We start from the raw sequence: 18,221 nt of genomic DNA, 5'->3' as shown, positions 1-18,221 counted from the left end.
GTTATTTAGAATGCACAATTAGTTTTTCAGCACTGGGGTCCTGGGTTCAAGTCCCTACTTCTTTACTTACTTACAATTACATTTACATAGCTCCTTCTTTGACACTCAAGGCACAGCAGGACACTTACAATTACATTAAACTCAACACACACTGGTGAGAAATGATAGCCAATCACTCACAGCATACTCTCAACCGGAAATTACTATCCTCCTAGGTTTAACTGAGCACATATTGACACATACTTACATTCTTTTGGACTATTCTACTATGAGGTTCTTTAGAAGCGCACCTTTCTTTTTGCGTCACCTTTGTGACCCCGAAGCACTTATGTAAAAGATTTAGTATTTATTATAAATATGTATTTAGTGCTTTGAGAGTAAAATGCAGTGTTGTGTTATTTGATGGTGAGAGTTTAAAGGATTTAGTAGCCTGGAGGAAGTTTTAACATGCTGGGTTTTGCATGTTTAAAATCGTATTGCTATTGCAGAGACTTGCTCTCTCAGTTTGAGGAGGTCCAGCAGCGTCTGCAAGGTTACTGAAGTAATTTGGGATTTGTTCAAGTCTGGACAGACACTGTAAATAATAGATGAAGACTTTCAGAGTACGCTGTTTAAAATGTGAAATCCGTCCGAGTCCGTGCCCTCTTGCTCGCTTTCTGATAGATTTTTATGGTCTGCGAGTCGCAGTGATCTTTTATAGATTATTATGTCTCTGCTCTAAATGACTGAGCTTTAGAGTAAGATCAGGGTTTTCTCTTCTACACTGAAACTCAATCATTATTCCTGAAATTCACATCAGACAGTGGAAAGTCACTATAAATACTAAACCCTATGAAGCTCTGGAATTGATCTGAAGTTACTGCCAGTCTGTAAAGTTCCTCATGAAGTCACTTTAGGTAAAGTCACCTGGAATTCAGGCTTTCAGTTAACAGCTGTGCTGAACTCCTCAAGAGTTGATTACTTGAACTTTTTTTTTCCTCTTAATGTGTTTGAGAGCATCAGTTATATAGTAAAGTTGTGAAGAGGTGGATTTGGTATACAGTGAATAGCCCAATTTGTAATATAGTAATGTTTTAATCCATATTATGGCAAGAACTACCGGTACTTAAATAAGTAAAGAAAAATATGACAAAAAATAAATTAATACATTTTAAGCATGTTGAAAGTATCTTTAAGTGCAGTCATGAAAAAAAAAACCCACCAAAAACATTATTATGATGAAACTGGCTCTCATCAGGACCACTAGAGGAAAGTAAGAGCAAGAGTTCATCAGTAACAGTAGCTCTGTTTTGATGGTGCTCAAAGCCGGATGCTGCCTAAAGTCTACATCAGCAGCAGCAGCAGCAGCAACAGTGAGTGGCTTGAGGTGTAGGAGGCTCAGGTGATGTTAGGAGGAACTAATGTAGCCACAGCAGGTGGCTGATCCCCTGTACATGACTTCCTGTCACTTCAGTAAATGTATCCTATTTCAGCCTGCTGTTTATCAGCTTTCTACATCCGCAAACCAGCCCACTCAGGTCTGGCTGATTTTAAAGCTGGGATGTGCTGTGTCGGGCAAGAGCTTTCAAAAATTTTGAAAGTCAGAAAAAGAAATAATGAATTTGTGGGGCAATAGGAACGCAAGCTCAGAGTTGTTATTTAATTTATTTTCTACATTGTACATTAATAGTAAAGACTTAAAAACAGTTAAGGATCCCCTGATCTAGGGCTGGGCGATATGGAAAAAAAATCTTATCACGATATAGTTTTCCTTATCAGCTGATATTGATATGTATCACGATATAAATCAAATCACTTTCGGCTACAGGTTTTTTTTTTTACTCATAAGAGACAGTATAAGGGAGTTATGGCCAAAATCACTAGCAGGCTCAGAGCCTTGTGGACAGACACTAGGATGTCCACAACTTGCCAGGTGGGTACAAGGTACAAAATATATTTTCCTCGATAACTATCCATATCGTTTTATCGCCCAACGCTACCCTGATCTAAACCTGATGAACTGAGACGGTGATTTGAGGTGATTTGGGATGAGCTGGAGCTTCACAGCATGAAGAAAAAACAGCAACTATTGTTCAGCACCTCCAGGAACTCCTTTAAGACGCTGAGAAAACTATTCCAGGTGACTCTCCCTCATAAAGACACTGAGATTAAAATGCCAGTGTGCAAATCTGTAAATTATAAAACATTTTTTATAGAATAATTCTGCATGTGTTCCTGTAGAGCTTGAATATAGTCTTTAATATTAATTTTACAATGTGAAAATATAACAAAAAGTTAGAAAAACACATTGAATGAGAAAAGGAAGTGTATCCAGATGGCCTGACGCCATTGACAGAGTCACTCCTTGACAGTCTGGAGTCTGAGGTTTCATGATTGTATATAAACCATTAGACGATGATTCTTCAGCAGTGTGTGCTGGTGTAAATCACATCAGATTTAATTAGGGCTGCTCTATATATGGTTTAAGCATCATCATTGCGATGTGCGCATGCACAATAGTCACATCGCAGGACGTGTGACGTCACTAAATGCAATTAAATCAAACACGTCATGTTGTCATGCTTTGATTCTTGACACAAGCAGTAGATACACAGCCCTGTCTCTGTGTCTGTGACAGGCTGCTGCTGCCTGAGAAGCGCGAGGGGGTAGGAGAGAGAGCGTGGGGGGAAGCAGGAGTACACACAAGGTTAACGCAAGGCCTCCATCCACATGGTTGGGCACGTGCTTGTAAACGCACGTGTCGAAAGCTGAGCACAGTCCAGCACAGTTTTGCATTTCGAGTTACAGCTGAATTCCCGCTTTAATCTGAGAAAACCTTACCTTTTAGAAAGCCATTTAAGTGCCTGATTAAAGGGCCGATTACTGTTGTTTTGCTGTTTTCCTCGGTTTTGCTGTTTCCGAGTGCTCGGCGCTGACTCAGCTCTTGATTGGTCTGGACGTGAGACAGTGCGCGAGTGGGGGCGGGGCTTGTGACGTCATGGACCATGCATTGTTTAATATTGCGATATATATCTTTGGAAAAAGAACATCTGACATGTAATTTTTTCCCCAATATCGTGCAGCCCTACATTTAACAGCCTGTTGAGGATCAGTCTTGAGTGTCTCATCAGCTCTGGTATTCTAGCAGAGTCCAAGCTGGCTGTGATGCAAATTTCAGCTCACGTTTCAGTCTGGGAAATCTTCTCGATGAGGGAGTGGGAGTGACCCACATCCAGCTTTCTGAAGCTCTGGGATAAATCAGCCTACAGTTTTGCCCGGACGAACCACACAGCTTCTCCATCAGAATAGCACTGCCGCTCCTATCTCTCAACAGCTAATTCAATTACCTTTATTAGGGCATTCCTAGAAAGCAGCCAGCCGGCGCCAACCACTTTCCCTTTCCCTGTCTGGCTTAATGACCTTGAAAACTAGCCTGGCTGTGAAACCAGTGGGAGGGAACTCTTAACACCAATAATCTGAGCCGTAAAAGCCACAACAGAATGGCTATTTACACAGGATACCTACTGTCTGTCTTAAATCTGGAATGTTAACTAATGTTACTGCTGGATTTATAGCCATAATTAAAATGCCAGTGATTAGCTTTTTTGTATGTCTGTATTAAGAATAAATAAAAGGACCAAATAAATGAAAAAAGTAAATAAAAAGAAAAGAAAAGCAGTTACAGGTTGTATGAAGGCGGTACAAGACTATGGGCCCTATTTTAGGGATCTATAGCGCACCAGTCAATTAAGCATGGCGTAGCTGTGGAAAAAAAAAAAGGACCACTTAATGATGATGGTTTTCCTTGATTTTACCAAATTGAAAACCTCCAGAATATAATCAAGAGGAAGATGGATGATCACAAGCCATCAAACCAAGCTGAACTGCTTGAATTTTTGCACCAGGAGTAAAGGCATAACGTTATCCAAAAGCAGTGTGTAAGACTGGTGGAGGAGAAGCATTAAAGATGCATTAAAAAAAAACTGTGATAAAAAAACAGGGTTATTCCACAAAATATTGATTTTTAAACTCGTAAAACTCTATGAATATGATCTTTTTTTCTTTGCATTGTTTGAGGTCTGAAAGCTCTGCACCTTTTTTGTTATTTCAGCTATTTCTCATTTTCTGCAAATAAATGCTCTAAATCACAATATTTGTTTTTGGAATTTGGGAGAAATATTGTTTGTAGTTTATAGAATAAACTAAAAAAACAAATGCTCAGTTAATCACAGGTTTTATCAATACAATATAATTTATTTCATAAAGCATCTCGTCATGCTGTGAGTAATGGAATAAACAGTTCATAAATAATGCAAAAATGCTTATTTATAAATATATTATTCAGTTTTTTTTAACGTGTTATAAACCTCCTAGGTAGATACCCTTTAAATAAAGTGTTACCCTTTTCTCCTGAGCTCCTGCAGCTTTATAGTGTTGTAATTAATTGAAGCACTGCTGTTTGTCTGAGGAAATGCAGACGTTTCCTTTGGTTTATTACTGCTTTGTTGCTGTATTGTATATGTGTGTTTGGTATAATTATGGTAATGCAGATCACCCAGCTGGTTTATTGTTTTGCTGGTAATGTAATACATGGTGGGGAGTGCTGTGCTTTGCCCATTACTGTATATCTGCATTATTGTCTGCTCTCTGAAAGCTGATTAGGCAGTAGGAAAGGCAGGCAGTGAGATGAAGATCTGAAGTTCTGCAGAGACGTGCAGCGTGGGCGGCCACTGTTCTTGTTAGGGATGCACTGAGATGGGTACTGTAGACATAGACGGTGATTAGGAAGGTGAACTTCACAAGAAGAGATGAGCAAGTAAGCGGAAAGCAGAGATCAGTGCAAGGCTGAGAGCTAATCCTAGCTTCCTGGCATTACCATTAAATATTATATATGTAACAATTTGCTATAGGTCTGTTTAGTGTAAGTTACCTTTTACTTATTTGGAAGGAAAAATGCTTTGTAGAAAAGTCACAGCTAATTTAACACTGGTTTAATGTGCTGGACACTTTTTCCTCCTTTTCGTCCTATTGGGGGGCGTCGCCCGATCTCCCTAATGAAGAAACCGCCACTATTGGCTAGCTTTTGACCAGCCTGGACCATATCCATCCTTATACAGTCCTCCCTCTCCAGTACCCAGCTTCCTCTCTTCTCCTCATCGCCTTCATTAATCTGCAGCGTGAAGCTGTGCATTTTAATTTGGATTGCATTAGCGAATGCACGCTCACTGATGCGTTTCTGTTTTATGAGCCATTCATTTTAAGCAATTAGGCCTGTTTGTAAAAGCCTGATGTAGTAGATTAGATCTGCACTTGGTTTTAAAGCTGCTCTGGTCTTCAAAGCCATGTCCAGTTCAGCAACAGCTCTGAGACTGAAGCTGAGGAGATATACTCGGTCGTTACCCACAGGCGTCTCACCATCAAAATTGCTGTCACTTTGTGTTGGAGCAGTCCTTAGTAACAGACAGACTAAACAAGGACACTGTCAATCTGCCTACTGCCACACTGTGTTAAGTAGAGTAGATTGGTTACATAATCTCTTAATGAAGTAGTTTCAACAGGAAACAACACTTCACTTGCTCTCGTCAGTCAGCCAAAGAATTATTCAGCATCTTAAAAAGCTAAAACATGACCTGCTATATTTATGCAGTGGTTGGACTATGAAACTGAAACACCTGGTTTTAGAGCACAATAATTTATTGTGGTGACAGACAGTTCTCGTGGAAACAGGAGAGTTGAGGTGCACATTGAATTCTGCCGTGATTTAGGCAGCTGTGGTTTTATGTTTTTTGGACACAACTTGGGGTTAGCACCCGAACATCCCTTTCAGACAGCTTCCTCTTACAGCGTCCACAGTTAATCCTGTTGGATGTGGTTGGTCCTTCTTGGTGGTATGCTGACATTACCCTGGATACCGTGGCTCTTGATACATTACAAAGCCTTGCTGTCTTGGTCACAGATGCAATTTTTTTTGATGCAAGTTAATTACTCCACCAAGTTTGACCCCCAACTTCCAGCAACTACAGGTGTGGAAACACCCTTAGTGTTCTCCTCCAAGTGTGTTTAGCAGTAGTTGGGCTCAGTGGCTGGCTTGTTGATGACTGTGTCCTGGATGTCCAGTGATTGTGGTCTTCATTCTCCCAGTGTTCAGGGAATTCGTATGAACAGGGAATGAGGAAATGGACTTCTGAAGGAAATTTGGTAGAAAACAGACTGTTTTGACCAGGCTGTTTCTTCAAATACCATCTCAGCTTCAGAAGTTGAAGTTATAGTTTGGTTTTCTGAAACCGAATTGGGATACTGGAGCTACTTTCAGTAGTGAAAGTTTTTTTTAAAGAAATTTAAAGGCTGTTCTGGTGTAAAACTCTGTGCTTATTACGTTTGAGACATAATAGTAAATGATGTTCTCTAATAAACTTAAAGGCAATCAATGTCTTACCAAAAAGAAGCATTGATATTCAGTCCAGATGATTCCGGTTTCTACCACTCCACTCAGCCACGCTTAAACGATGTCAGGATGTTTCTTCTCTTTTTCTAAAGCTAATGTACAGTACGTGGGAGTCTTGCTTCCATACTAAGTATGTCCTTGGCTCTTCTCATTTTCTGCATGAATGAGCCGTGTTTACTGAGCTGGGGAATGAATCTGGCCAGGTGTGAACTCAAATCCTTTTCAGGTGCTTCTTCTCAGCTTTAGAAAGAAATCCCTTGTTCTGTGTGAACTCAGTTAAACGAAAGATATCTGAAGCATAGCCCAAGTGGCTTACAGTGAAATGAATTGAAGATCCTTGTGTTTCCATGGTTTTGTTTGAGAATAGACTACTAAGAGCTGGGCAATACATCAACATTTTTATTGTACTGTGTTATATTCATATCATATAGACAATAATATCAATATCAAAAATATCAAGTATATATATATACCTTTAATTACAGAGTGTAAAAATCAGTTTAACCTGTTTAAATTGAGTGAAAGTCCCTCTACTTTGCATTATACAGTATATGAATAGCAGAATAGCTTAATCTTCCACTACTGTTACATTGTTAAACCATGATATCCAATCAAAACAGTGGGATCTAGCGACAGTGATGCAAAAATCTAGTGAGTTGGGTTTAAACACAACACTAAATGAACCTATTGGTCTACCTTTGATTTTTACCTGTTAACTTAAAATTAAATGTATTAGTATTAGTATTAAATTAAATTTAGTACTGCGTATTTAAAAATTGGTAAAGTATTTGCAAAACCAACAATTACAATAAGATACAAAAAATATATTTTCCATTTTCCATCTTACACACTTTGTATCTTGTTTATGTTGATCTAACAGCTTCAAACAGGGTTCAGACATGAAAAACCTGAAAAAAGTCATGGAAATTAAAGAAATAGCAGTTTCGAGGTTATGAAAAATAAAAATACCCAGGAAATTTTGTGAAAATCATGGAAATCCAGATCTTTGTGATTTGTTAATAGACTGAGAATAGCTATTTTTGTTTTAAAAAATTATTAAATGTTTGGGTAAATCCATGAGGTCTCTTAGCATTAGCTAGCTGGCTGCGTGGGTCCAAATCTGACAGGATTTTCAGCTTCAACTATAACTGTAAGTTCACAGAAAATTCAGATGTCCTGATGCTGATTTAATGCTGTCTGACTTCATTCAGACTAATATAATGCAGAGACAGAACACACCGAACTGTGAAATGTCCATGCTGATGTTTTTATATATCATATGGTCACTGGAATTTGCAGTGAAGGCATGAAAAAGGGTCATGATAAATCACATAATTGTATTGGTTAAAAAGAGTATGAACTCTGTTTAAACAAAGTTAAATGAAATAACTCTGAAAGTCACACCAGAGAGCACAGATGATTGTTGCTAACTGTTAGCCTTTAGCTTTATTGGCCTGATGAAAGCAGAGAGTGAAATTGTGAAAGTCCAGGGGCAGTTTAAATTCAGAGTGTGAGAGCTGTGGGGATTCTCTGTGTGTTTTGTATCAGACAGTCTGTGTACTTTTCTGGGCAGCGTGCCTGAGGCTAAAACTCAGTGATCTAAAACCAAAAATTCTACAGTAGTTCTGAGAGACCTTCTGAAACCCAGCTTCTGCTGCTCTGTTAGCCCCTATTAGCGAAGTGCTAACAAGTACATTTCACTGATATCCAGAATGTGTTTGTTTTTTTAGGAATTATTTAGTGAACAAAAAGTGTTAAACAGACCAATACTTTAGTAGTTTTGTACTTTAAATCTTTAAAGCAGCACATTTATCTTTGAGGACAGATCTGCACACTCTTGGTATTTTAATCTCAGTGTCTTCATGAGGGAGAGTCACCTGGAATAGTTTTCTCAGCATCTTGAAGGAGTTCCTGGAGGTGCTGAATAGGGGTGTGATGAGATCTCGTGAGATTTCTCGTCAAGCTTTAACCTGTCTTGCGAAAAAAAAAAAAAAAAAAAAAAAAAAAACGAACAGTAGATGAGCGCCGCGCGACAGTTACAAAGCGCCGCGCGACAGTTACAAAGCGCCGCGCGACAGTTACAAAGCGCCGCGCGACAGTTACAAAGCGCCGCGCGACAGTTACAAAGCGCCGCGCGACAGTTACAAAGCGCCGCGCGACAGTTACAAAGCGCCGCGCGACAGTTACAAAGCGCCGCGCGACAGTTACAAAGCGCCGTTCCAAGGATTCACAGCCCTAGTAAATACTATAAGTAAATCGTACACGTGACTGTTTCACAGGCAGTTGTACTAATCCCTTAGCTCTGTACTGTATTTAAAAAAATGTTCTGTCTCTGTTTGCACTTCAAGCATAGGCATAATATGACTGGTTGTGGTTTGCACTTATTGTTTGCACTATGTAAGACCTAGAAATGGTTTAAAACTCTAGTTTTCAAGCCATTTTTCTTTTTTAATTTTATTTTTAAATTTCATTTCGTCTCGTTATCGTGAACCCAGTATCGTGTCTCATCTCGTGATATTAGTGTCTCGTCACACCCCTAGTGCTGAACAATAATTGCTGCTTTTCCTTCACACTGTGAAGCTCCAGCTCATCCCAAATCACCTCAAATCACCATCTCAGTTCATCAGGTTTAGATCAGGGAATTAATGTGAAGGAGAAACACTTTTTACTGTTTACAAAATAATTCCATGTGTGTCCCTAAAACATTTCATATCTTTAATATTAATCTATGTAGAAAATACATTGAAGAAGCACTAAACCCTAAAGCATACTTTTTTTTCTTTAATAGCTGTAATGTGTTCCTTTAAAGTAATAAAACAGAAACCAGCCCTGCTTAAATTTTTTAAAAACATTTCCTAACCTTTAAAAACACTTATATTGTGGTAATTTCTGTCTCTGCAGCTCCCTCTCAGGTTCGACTGTGCTATAGGCGAGGATGATGTTTCAGTGTACTTTGGTACTCAGACACGTCATATTATGCAAATCAATCAACTAATAATACCATCTGCATCACACTGTTATCAGAGTCACACTGCTCGGCCCAATCAGCTCTTCCTTTTGCCCCGCCCATAAACTCATGCATCACCCTGGTCCCCTTCCAAATTACTCCTCTTTTTTTTTTTTTTTGCTTTTTTCAAATTTGACAAATTTGAGGGTGGAGTCAGCTAAAATTAGGGGTTAAGTGCCCCTTTCAATCAATTAGAAGGTGTGACCAAACATTTGACTGGTACTGTATTGAGGTTCTTGCTAGTACAGAGCCACAATATTGTATATAGTGTTGTTCAACCGTTTTCGTATAGCCTCTCGTCAACCAACTTAAATGATAAAAAAACACACTACTGCTGTAAATTCATCTTGTACTGTTCATCCACTCATCAACATGCAGCTTGTAGACACTCCTGTCATATCTGTCCTCAGATATTTTTATGTCTCTATTTCATATTTTTTCTCATTTTTCTGTTTGTCTGCAAATGTAGTGAAGGTCCTGAAACTCTAGGATGTCTTTCCTTTCTTCTTCTGCTGTTTTTTTTTTCTTTTTTTTCTTCTTCCATATTTCTCACTGTGTTGTTTTCTGTCTCTCGGTCTGGTTAATCCGCTGTACTGCACAGCGCTCAGGCTGAGGCACTGCTGACTCTGCTGCCTTGGACAGAGGCAGTAATGGGGCACAGAGCAGGTCAGTTATTCTTAGAAATCCCACAGAGCAGCAGAAGCTCTCCAGAGAAGATGATTGACAGAGTGGAATAATAGGCGACCGAGGGATGAGTAGCCATTATCACCCAAATTGGTAAGGTTGAAGTCTTGCCCTCGGGGCCTTTCCGCTGCAGCGCTGTGGGCGCGGGTAGCACTGGCTTTATTTTATTATATATGTTCTGTTGGCTCTGATAATTTGACAGGCGTCACTCCAGACAGAGATAAGGACAGACGTGCATATTAAACAGCCTGCACTTTTCACCATTTCCTTTAATTGACAGGCAGGCTAGTCGCTGTTAAAGTCTAATGTCAGCAGGGCTGGAGTATCTCTGCTGTTTAAAAAAAAAAGAATTGTGTTCTTCTGGAAGATGTTTTTTGTCAGTTTTGTCTTAGCCTTACTTTTCCTGATGTAATTTCCAGAGCACAGTGCAGATGTAGAATCCATGTAGAATAATGTTTTTTTTTTTTTTTTTTTTTTTTTAAAGTTGTTGTTTTGTGTGATTTTGCTGGGAAGGAAACGCTCAGATGTCTTTAACATGCCTATTTACAACCCTGTTGTTCTGCCTAGAAATATCTTAATTATTGATATAAAAATATTGATATTGTGATAAATCATATTTCTGAACCTAAAAATGTTGACAAAATCTGATGAACATGTTTCTTTCTGCTTCTTTCCTTGTTTTGGATTTTAAGTTTTATCTGTGTATAAGGCTGTTGTGTACATTTTTACCAATTCCACCATTTTTTACAGTGTAAATTAGTGGTGGGCAGTATGGTCCTAAAATAATATCATAATATTCCAGGGTATTTTTGCGAAAACTACATTCATGGTGATATGACAGAACATTTATTTTTGTTATATTTTTCATTTAAAAAAATTTAAAATTTGACATTTAAAAAAAGAATAATTTCAAGACACTGCTGCAACAAAACGAACATTAAAGTTTATTTGGAGATATTGTAGCATACGATATGATATGGCACACCACAAAAATTGTTTGTTTGAGTAAAATGAACAATATTTTATTCTATAAACTACTGAGAACATTGTCATGATAAGGAAAAAGACAACAACAACAAAAAAAACAAGTTTATATTAGAAACAACAATACTAATGTGTGCAATACTCAGGAAGAGTTCAGAAATCAATATTTTGGTGGAATAATTCTGGTTTTTAATCTCAGCTTTCATCTCATGCATCTTGGTATGTTCTCCTCCACCAGTCTTACACACTGCTTTTGGGTGAACTTATGCTGCTTCTGTGGCAAATGTCATATTTGCCATATTTGTCTTTTTTGTCACATGAATTAAAAGAATAACTATTTTAAGAATACACTACTGCAACAAAATTAATATAATTTTATTTGGTGAATTATAACAGAAGGGAATTATCCAACATTATTAGTTATAATACTAATAATGCACTGCATGTTCCATTTATACAGACTGCAGTAAAATTAATTAATACTGGACAGATATAATCAGATATAAATATGTCTCTAGTACCTATTATTATTGAATAGAAAATGAGAATCTTCCTTTTTGCTGCAATAAAGTCAAATATAATACATAGATATTTAGATAGTATTTTTGTCGATATCGATAACGATATTGTCGATATAATTGCACATATACATATACGATATGTCGCCCCCTAGTGTGAATAAATGTTTTAGAAGACTGCCAAAGTGATTGAGAAAGTTTGACTCAATTTGAGTTAATTTTTTTCTTTTAAATAACTTTTATTCTTTGTTTTTACAGAAACATGACAATTATTGCTAATAAAAAACAGTGGCTGAAGATTGTCTGTGCTTGTGTTTTGCAGCAGCAGCGCACAGTGTACCGGCTGACCCTGGTGAAGGCTTGGAATGTGGATGAGCTGAAGGCCTATTCTGAACTCATAGCTCTAGGCCAGCCTGACTTCATAGAGGTCAAGGTAGGTTCTTCGCACTTGAGACGTTATTTATCAACTTTCTTTTTTTTCTGCATTTGCATTATGTTGCAGCACATGCTGTAGAGCAGTGGTTCTCAAACTGTAACATTGTTGCTACTGAAAGCATCTCAAGCTGGTACACTAACTAGACGACTTTAGGAAAAAAAATCAGTTACATTAAAATATTAAGGACTGAAATGTATAGGGAGTCCTGTACCTGTAATTTTCCTAACATTACATTACTTAGTGTTTAGTGTTTTACCTGTTAGATCCTGTATGTAAGCTACACTTTCAAACAGTCCTTCACTCAGAACTACAGTTTGATCATTATTAACATCAGTTTTATTGGTCCTTCAGTAAAGCACTGTATCCTCACTCCAAATGTGCCCAAATTAAGCAATAGAACACGAGAGGGAGTGTGTTATCACGAACAACATCACGGCTGGGATCCGGTCGCAGGCACGAGCTGGCAGGGCGTGTTGGCCTCGTGGAGCAAAGACACTTATTCACTGCACATATAATCGACATTGTCTATTATATCGAGTAAGCATTGCAGCCCTATAATGCACTGCAAACATCTCCATATATCTTAAATTAAAGTTGAATAAATAATACTATAGAGATTTAATCTGTCTCTAGTAGATATATCATGGGAAATGAGAACAGAGTGAATTTTCCTTTTTCTAAAAACAGCAAAAAAGTTGTAACCTGATGTGATAATTAGGAGTGAGTTATATGGCATGATATATCAGGATATAATATCGTTCACGACATTCCAAAATGTTGGTGATATTATTATTATTGCGTACAATATGAAATGGCACACCCCTAGTGTGAACCTTGTATTAATGGTTTACGTTCACAGAGAAGAGTGTTTGTTAGGTTGCCAGCTGCTTTATTGATGAACATTTTTGATGGCAGGATTTAACCTAAAATTCCAGCTCAAGCTGCGTTCTCCTGTTTTTTTTTTTTTTGGTTAGTGCATTGATTTAGCATTGACTCAGACAGCGCACCACCTGAGGAGCTGTGTTGACGTTAAGGTGAGAATGTGTAATACTGACCAGCGGTATTGATTGGCTGACTGGCCTCAGCCATGGGCTGCAGCTGAGGCTCTTTGTAACACAGCGAGAACACGTCGCTGAGTTGTGAGGACCTGCCTGAAGGTCTAGAGATGATGTGTAAGTGGTGGATGTCTGCCAATATTCCTGCTTGTCTTGAAGCTTGTGATTGAGCATGGCTTATTTATCTTTTTAATACATAGGATATTTATGGGATGTCCTGTTAGTTTCAAGCTAATAGGGCTGTGTATTGGTAAAACACGATAGATATGCATCACGATACAAGAGTTATGATTCAACATACTGTGAAATATTGCAATACTGTAAACAAGCAACACTGCTGTCTAGCCTTCGGGGGTAAATGCAACAGAGAAGAAACTACAGTCAGCTACAGATCTATGCATGCATACTGTTAACAAAGAATCATTACTGTGTTTTTGAAATATACAGCTCCGGGAAAAATTAAGAAACCACTTCAAAATGACCAGTTTCTTCTAATTTACTGTTTATAAGTTAATGTTTAAAAAAAATGAACATTGTTCTTTTATTCTATAAACATTTCTCCCAAATTAAAAAATAAAAATATCGACCTTCTGAGCATTTAGTTGAAAAAAAAGTTTATATTATTTAGAAACAACACTACTATTAATGGTTTTAACTCAGGGAGAGTTCATAAATCAGTATTTGGTGGAATAACGCTGGTTTTTAATTAGTTTTAATGCATCTTGGCATGTTCTCCTCCACCAGTCTTACACACTGCTTTTGGATGACCTTATGCAGCTCCTGGTGCAAAAATTCAAGCAGTTCAGTTTTGTTTGATGGCTTCCAATTATCCATAATTCTCTTGATTACATTCCAGAGGTATTTATTGTGGTTTATGTCTGGAGATCATGACCGTCTGACCATCATTTTTACTCATTTTTCATTGCTCTATTATGGAATGTTTTTTTTTGTAACAAAATAGTTGGTAACCATTTTTTTAAGACAGAATTTGTTATCAAAGAATATTGTTATTTTGCAACTATTTAATGCACATGATACAACGAGAATACAAGATAATGCATTTAATAAAAATAGTGATAAATAATAATTAAATCCCAATTTACAACCTGTGTTCCCAGTGCTTCAACTACTGAACCACCATTCCCACAATTATTACAGTTAATTTTAATTAACAGTGATTAATTGTTATGAATATTTAGACAATGCAATTGTAATGTAAACATGTTTACATATACTGAATAATACCTTGATTGATAAAATAAATAAACATATATTAAATAAAGGCAAGTTTTTGAACAATGTCAGCTTATGGGCACGTTAATGTTAGTAGTCCTCACTTAATAAAAACAATGGCTATTTTTGAGGTAATTTCCATATTTGTATGATAAGTAAATAATTATTATTGCAATTATCAAGACTGCTTTGAATTCAGGAAGTCAAAAGACCGGATCATTTTTACAGTTTTATTTTAAGTCATATTTTGCATTGTTGCTGTTTTTCAACACGCACAGTGAAGACAAAAAAAAACATTTAGACTATTTCATTTATGCAGTGATGAAAAAGAGTTAAAGTAATGAAAGCCTGCTTAACAAAGCATGTTCAATATCTGGCTTTCGGCTAAAAGTTTAGCTAATTTTATTCATTATTTTATTTTGATTTCTGACAAAAATATTAATTTAATGCGTCCCATGTTTTTTTTTGTACCTTTAGTGAGAAACTTGGAGTGAGTTTATATAGAAAAGATGATGGAGCCAAATTGACCTGAGAATCAAGGAATCATTTAATGGGATGTTTGATTTATTGAAGCGAATGTTTGGTGTGAAACTTCTCATCGCTTCTCTTCTTTTTCTGTCTAACTAACTTTACACTCAGAGCTCAAGGTCACGTCAGCTCATCACACTTTACCCTCTGGATCATTAGCAGGAGATCCAGATAATGACCATCCTCATTAAACCTGCTCTCTGCGGTGAAGTGGGAAAACAAACGAAGCCAGATCTTTAGCCAATTGATTTAATCTCCTGTTAGATTAATTATGTGGGTTTTGGGAAGGAATGACTAAATTTGATGCTTTAGCTCACAGCACTGTGCTTTACGCTGTAAAACGTATAAATGATTCTCTGTGTTTTTATATCATCGTTAAAACATGTGACTCCATATAATAACCTGTTATTAATTTAATGAATGTACCAGCATACAACTCTTACGACTTGTATGTCGTAAAAGAATGACGAAATAAAGGTGAATAAAGAAAAACAGAATGTTTTTAATTCTGCTTGCCCCAGTAGATAAAGAGAAAAGCCGTAGCCGTTATAACAGATTTTAAAAGTCCTTTAGTAACTATGGGTATCTATGTGACGGAAAAATAATCTGCATATAAAATGCATACATCTCCAAATATAATATAATACTTTATATAAGAATCGTTAAACTCTAATTATAGGAACTGTAATTAAACTATGCAGTTGAAATTATTGTAAAAAAAAAAAAAAAACCTGAAGACTGAATGCAGTTATTTAGTAATTTGCTTCTTATCAACAAAATAAGTCCTAAATGTAGGGTAATATAAATAATATTAACATAATATAAATAGACATGATCTCAGTCGTTTTTGCCTAGTATGTTCTCAGCCACTAGAGCTCAATAATGTATATAAGCTTAGATAATTGTCAGCTTCTTCTTTTAAATAATTGTCAGCTTCTTCTTTTTATTTTAGTTTTATTTCATTTATTTAGGATACTTATTTATTAGGATTTTTAGGATATAAAAAAGGCGTTAATCTTGAACTGTGCAGCTTGATTTAGGGTGTGTCAGTGTGTCTTTGAACAGTAGTGTTATTTTATTAAGTAGTCTGTTATTGTTAATCTGAACACACCTAATTTCCAGACCACCACGCCCATCTGTGTAGATATTTTCAGAAGCACCGTTGCTATTTAAACGAGACAGGCGCACGGCATGACTGGATTTGTTGAATATTGACCTATTCAACTCTTGAGATTTCCTAATGTCTGATTACCCAAGTTTTTTTCAGAAAGAGATAAGGTTTTCCTTTCAATGGAAAATCTCCATTCCAATTGCTGTGTTGTCCAAACCTCGGCTTAATCCCTGTCCGGAAAATATGTAAATGCGCTCACTATAAACAATGAACACTTTCATTTTCAACCCCATCCTTTCTCCTTTGTGAAAGCTGAATGAAAGTTATAATCTCTTGTGAAATATTGATATAACTTGCATGTCTTCTGATTGAGTGACATGAATGACTTTTTAATTACATCCCAGAATCAGTCAGAGTCAGAGTCGACACATCATTTCACCCTCAATTTCACCATCCCAGCATTCAGTCTGCTCAGTCTCCTGCCATCCAGAGACTAGCGCTGTAAATAATAGTGTTCATTTCAGTACATTTGACGATTCCAGTGTTTGTAATATTGATTTACACAGTGTTCTAATTGGTGTGACTGCACCAGCTCTCAAACAATTTATGCCCTAAAATCTTCAGAAAGCATGTTGTTTGAGTGTGGGTGTGTTCATAGCATATGCCTCCTCCCCTTTACTTTGATGGGGTGCACCTATATGCCAGCTACCCAGTTAGCAAGGAACATAATAGGAATGTTCAGTAAAGATGTTTTTTAAAGATTCCGGTAAGGTTAACCTGTAACTTTACAAAGACAGTGTTTCAATATCATGCCGAAATAGTGTAATGTAATAATGGTTTGCAGAACATTGTAAGAATGCTTCATAATCAATTTTTTTTTCTAGACAAAAACATACACTACGGAAACATCAGAAGTAAGTAAAAACAAATAAATATTAATAATAATACTGATAGGACCCTATTTTAGTGATCTATTGGCAAGCAGTGCACCGCAAACTTGATTTAGGGCAGGGCTCTGCAAATAAATTTGGCCACGGGCCAGATATTTTCTAAGCCATTACTTGGCAGGCCACAAAAATAAATTATGTTTTGGAAAAAAAAAGGTGTAATGGGACGGAGTGCTACAGACTAGTAGCTCTCCAGCCCAGAGGGTTGTTGAACCCAATTGCAGAACAGTTGAATTCAAAGCAGGTAAACCCAAGAAGAAACGAAAAAATAAATGAATAAACACACCGCTACTCACGCGGGATCGAACCCATGTCGTCAGGGTCGCGATCCAATACTCAGCTGGGAAAAAACGCCTGTTTAAGTAGATAGGGAGCCCAAGAACAGGCAAAAATGTACAAAAAAAGCTCACCAGAGAAGCATTTTATATATTTATTTTTTTTCATCATTCATTATACTTCACGGGCCACATTTCATGCTTGCGGGTCACATCTGTTCTCCGGGCTGACTATTGCCATGTCAGTCTTTGCTATTGTAACAACAGGAAAAGTACACCTTGCGTGGCTCAAAACACGCAAAAAAGGCATATACTAATTCTCTTGATTATTCCTGGCTGTGTTTTTGGTGTAAAGTAAAATAAACCAATCAGTGTGTCCCTTGCTCGTAATTTTCTTTGAGAACCAGGTGTGCTCTGACTTTGGCGGATTGCTATTTTAACGGCGCAGCTACCTGAGCCTGTCTAACGCTTTTCAGCAGAGGAAACTGACCTGCTCGGAAATGGAAACCCATTCCGTAAAGCTCTCTACGCTCTACTGTTCTTATTCTGAAGGACACATGAAGTTTGGAGGTCTGTAGTGATCGACTCCCACCCATCGAATACATAATCAGGCCGTTGAGTGATCGCTCAGCCCCGAGGGTTCGTCATTTCAGCAGGGAGATATAAAACCGGCAGTCTAGGCTTAGTCTGTAATTAAAGGTTTTGTCATGAAAAGCGTTCCCCTCTGGACGCTGTGGAGGTGGAACGAGCTCCTGCATCTGCTGAATTGCTCTGATTCATCCCAGCCTTTCTCCTCTCCGTCTCCCTCATCAAGCTGTCTGTAATTGGTGCGTGCATTAATTCCTCCAGGTGCTGTGGTCCCTGCCCTGAGCTTCTCTCATCCCCTATCTCTCATCTCTTATCTCTGCCGTTACGGCCGTTAATGAGGCGACGGAGACGTCAGGCCGGGCGGAAGTGACACCACCCGTAATCTTGTTTACCCTCCGGCGGCCAATCAGGACGCAAGCTCAGCGCTTTTC

General features: G+C 37.6%; 1 protein-coding gene across 3 annotated transcripts in view; it reads left to right on the top strand.

The window, feature by feature from the left end:
- tyw1 (tRNA-yW synthesizing protein 1 homolog (S. cerevisiae)) overlaps positions 1-18,221 on the top strand; it is an 82,967-nt gene that overhangs the window by 40,844 nt on the left and 23,902 nt on the right. For 2 of the 3 annotated variants that reach the window (XM_007248656.4, XM_007248655.4), the window contains exon 14: positions 11,940-12,050. In XM_007248656.4, the coding sequence (XP_007248718.2) occupies positions 11,940-12,050 (111 nt within the window). The remainder of the gene's footprint in view (positions 1-11,939; positions 12,051-18,221) is intronic. The other variant, XM_007248657.4, reaches the window with a different exon arrangement.

The sequence above is a fragment of the Astyanax mexicanus genome, chromosome 18 (genome assembly GCF_023375975.1).
Source record: "Astyanax mexicanus isolate ESR-SI-001 chromosome 18, AstMex3_surface, whole genome shotgun sequence".
Classification (NCBI taxonomy): domain Eukaryota; kingdom Metazoa; phylum Chordata; class Actinopteri; order Characiformes; family Acestrorhamphidae; genus Astyanax; species Astyanax mexicanus.
Note: the sequence above shows the minus strand (reverse complement) of the source record. Positions and strands in the feature narration are given on the sequence as shown.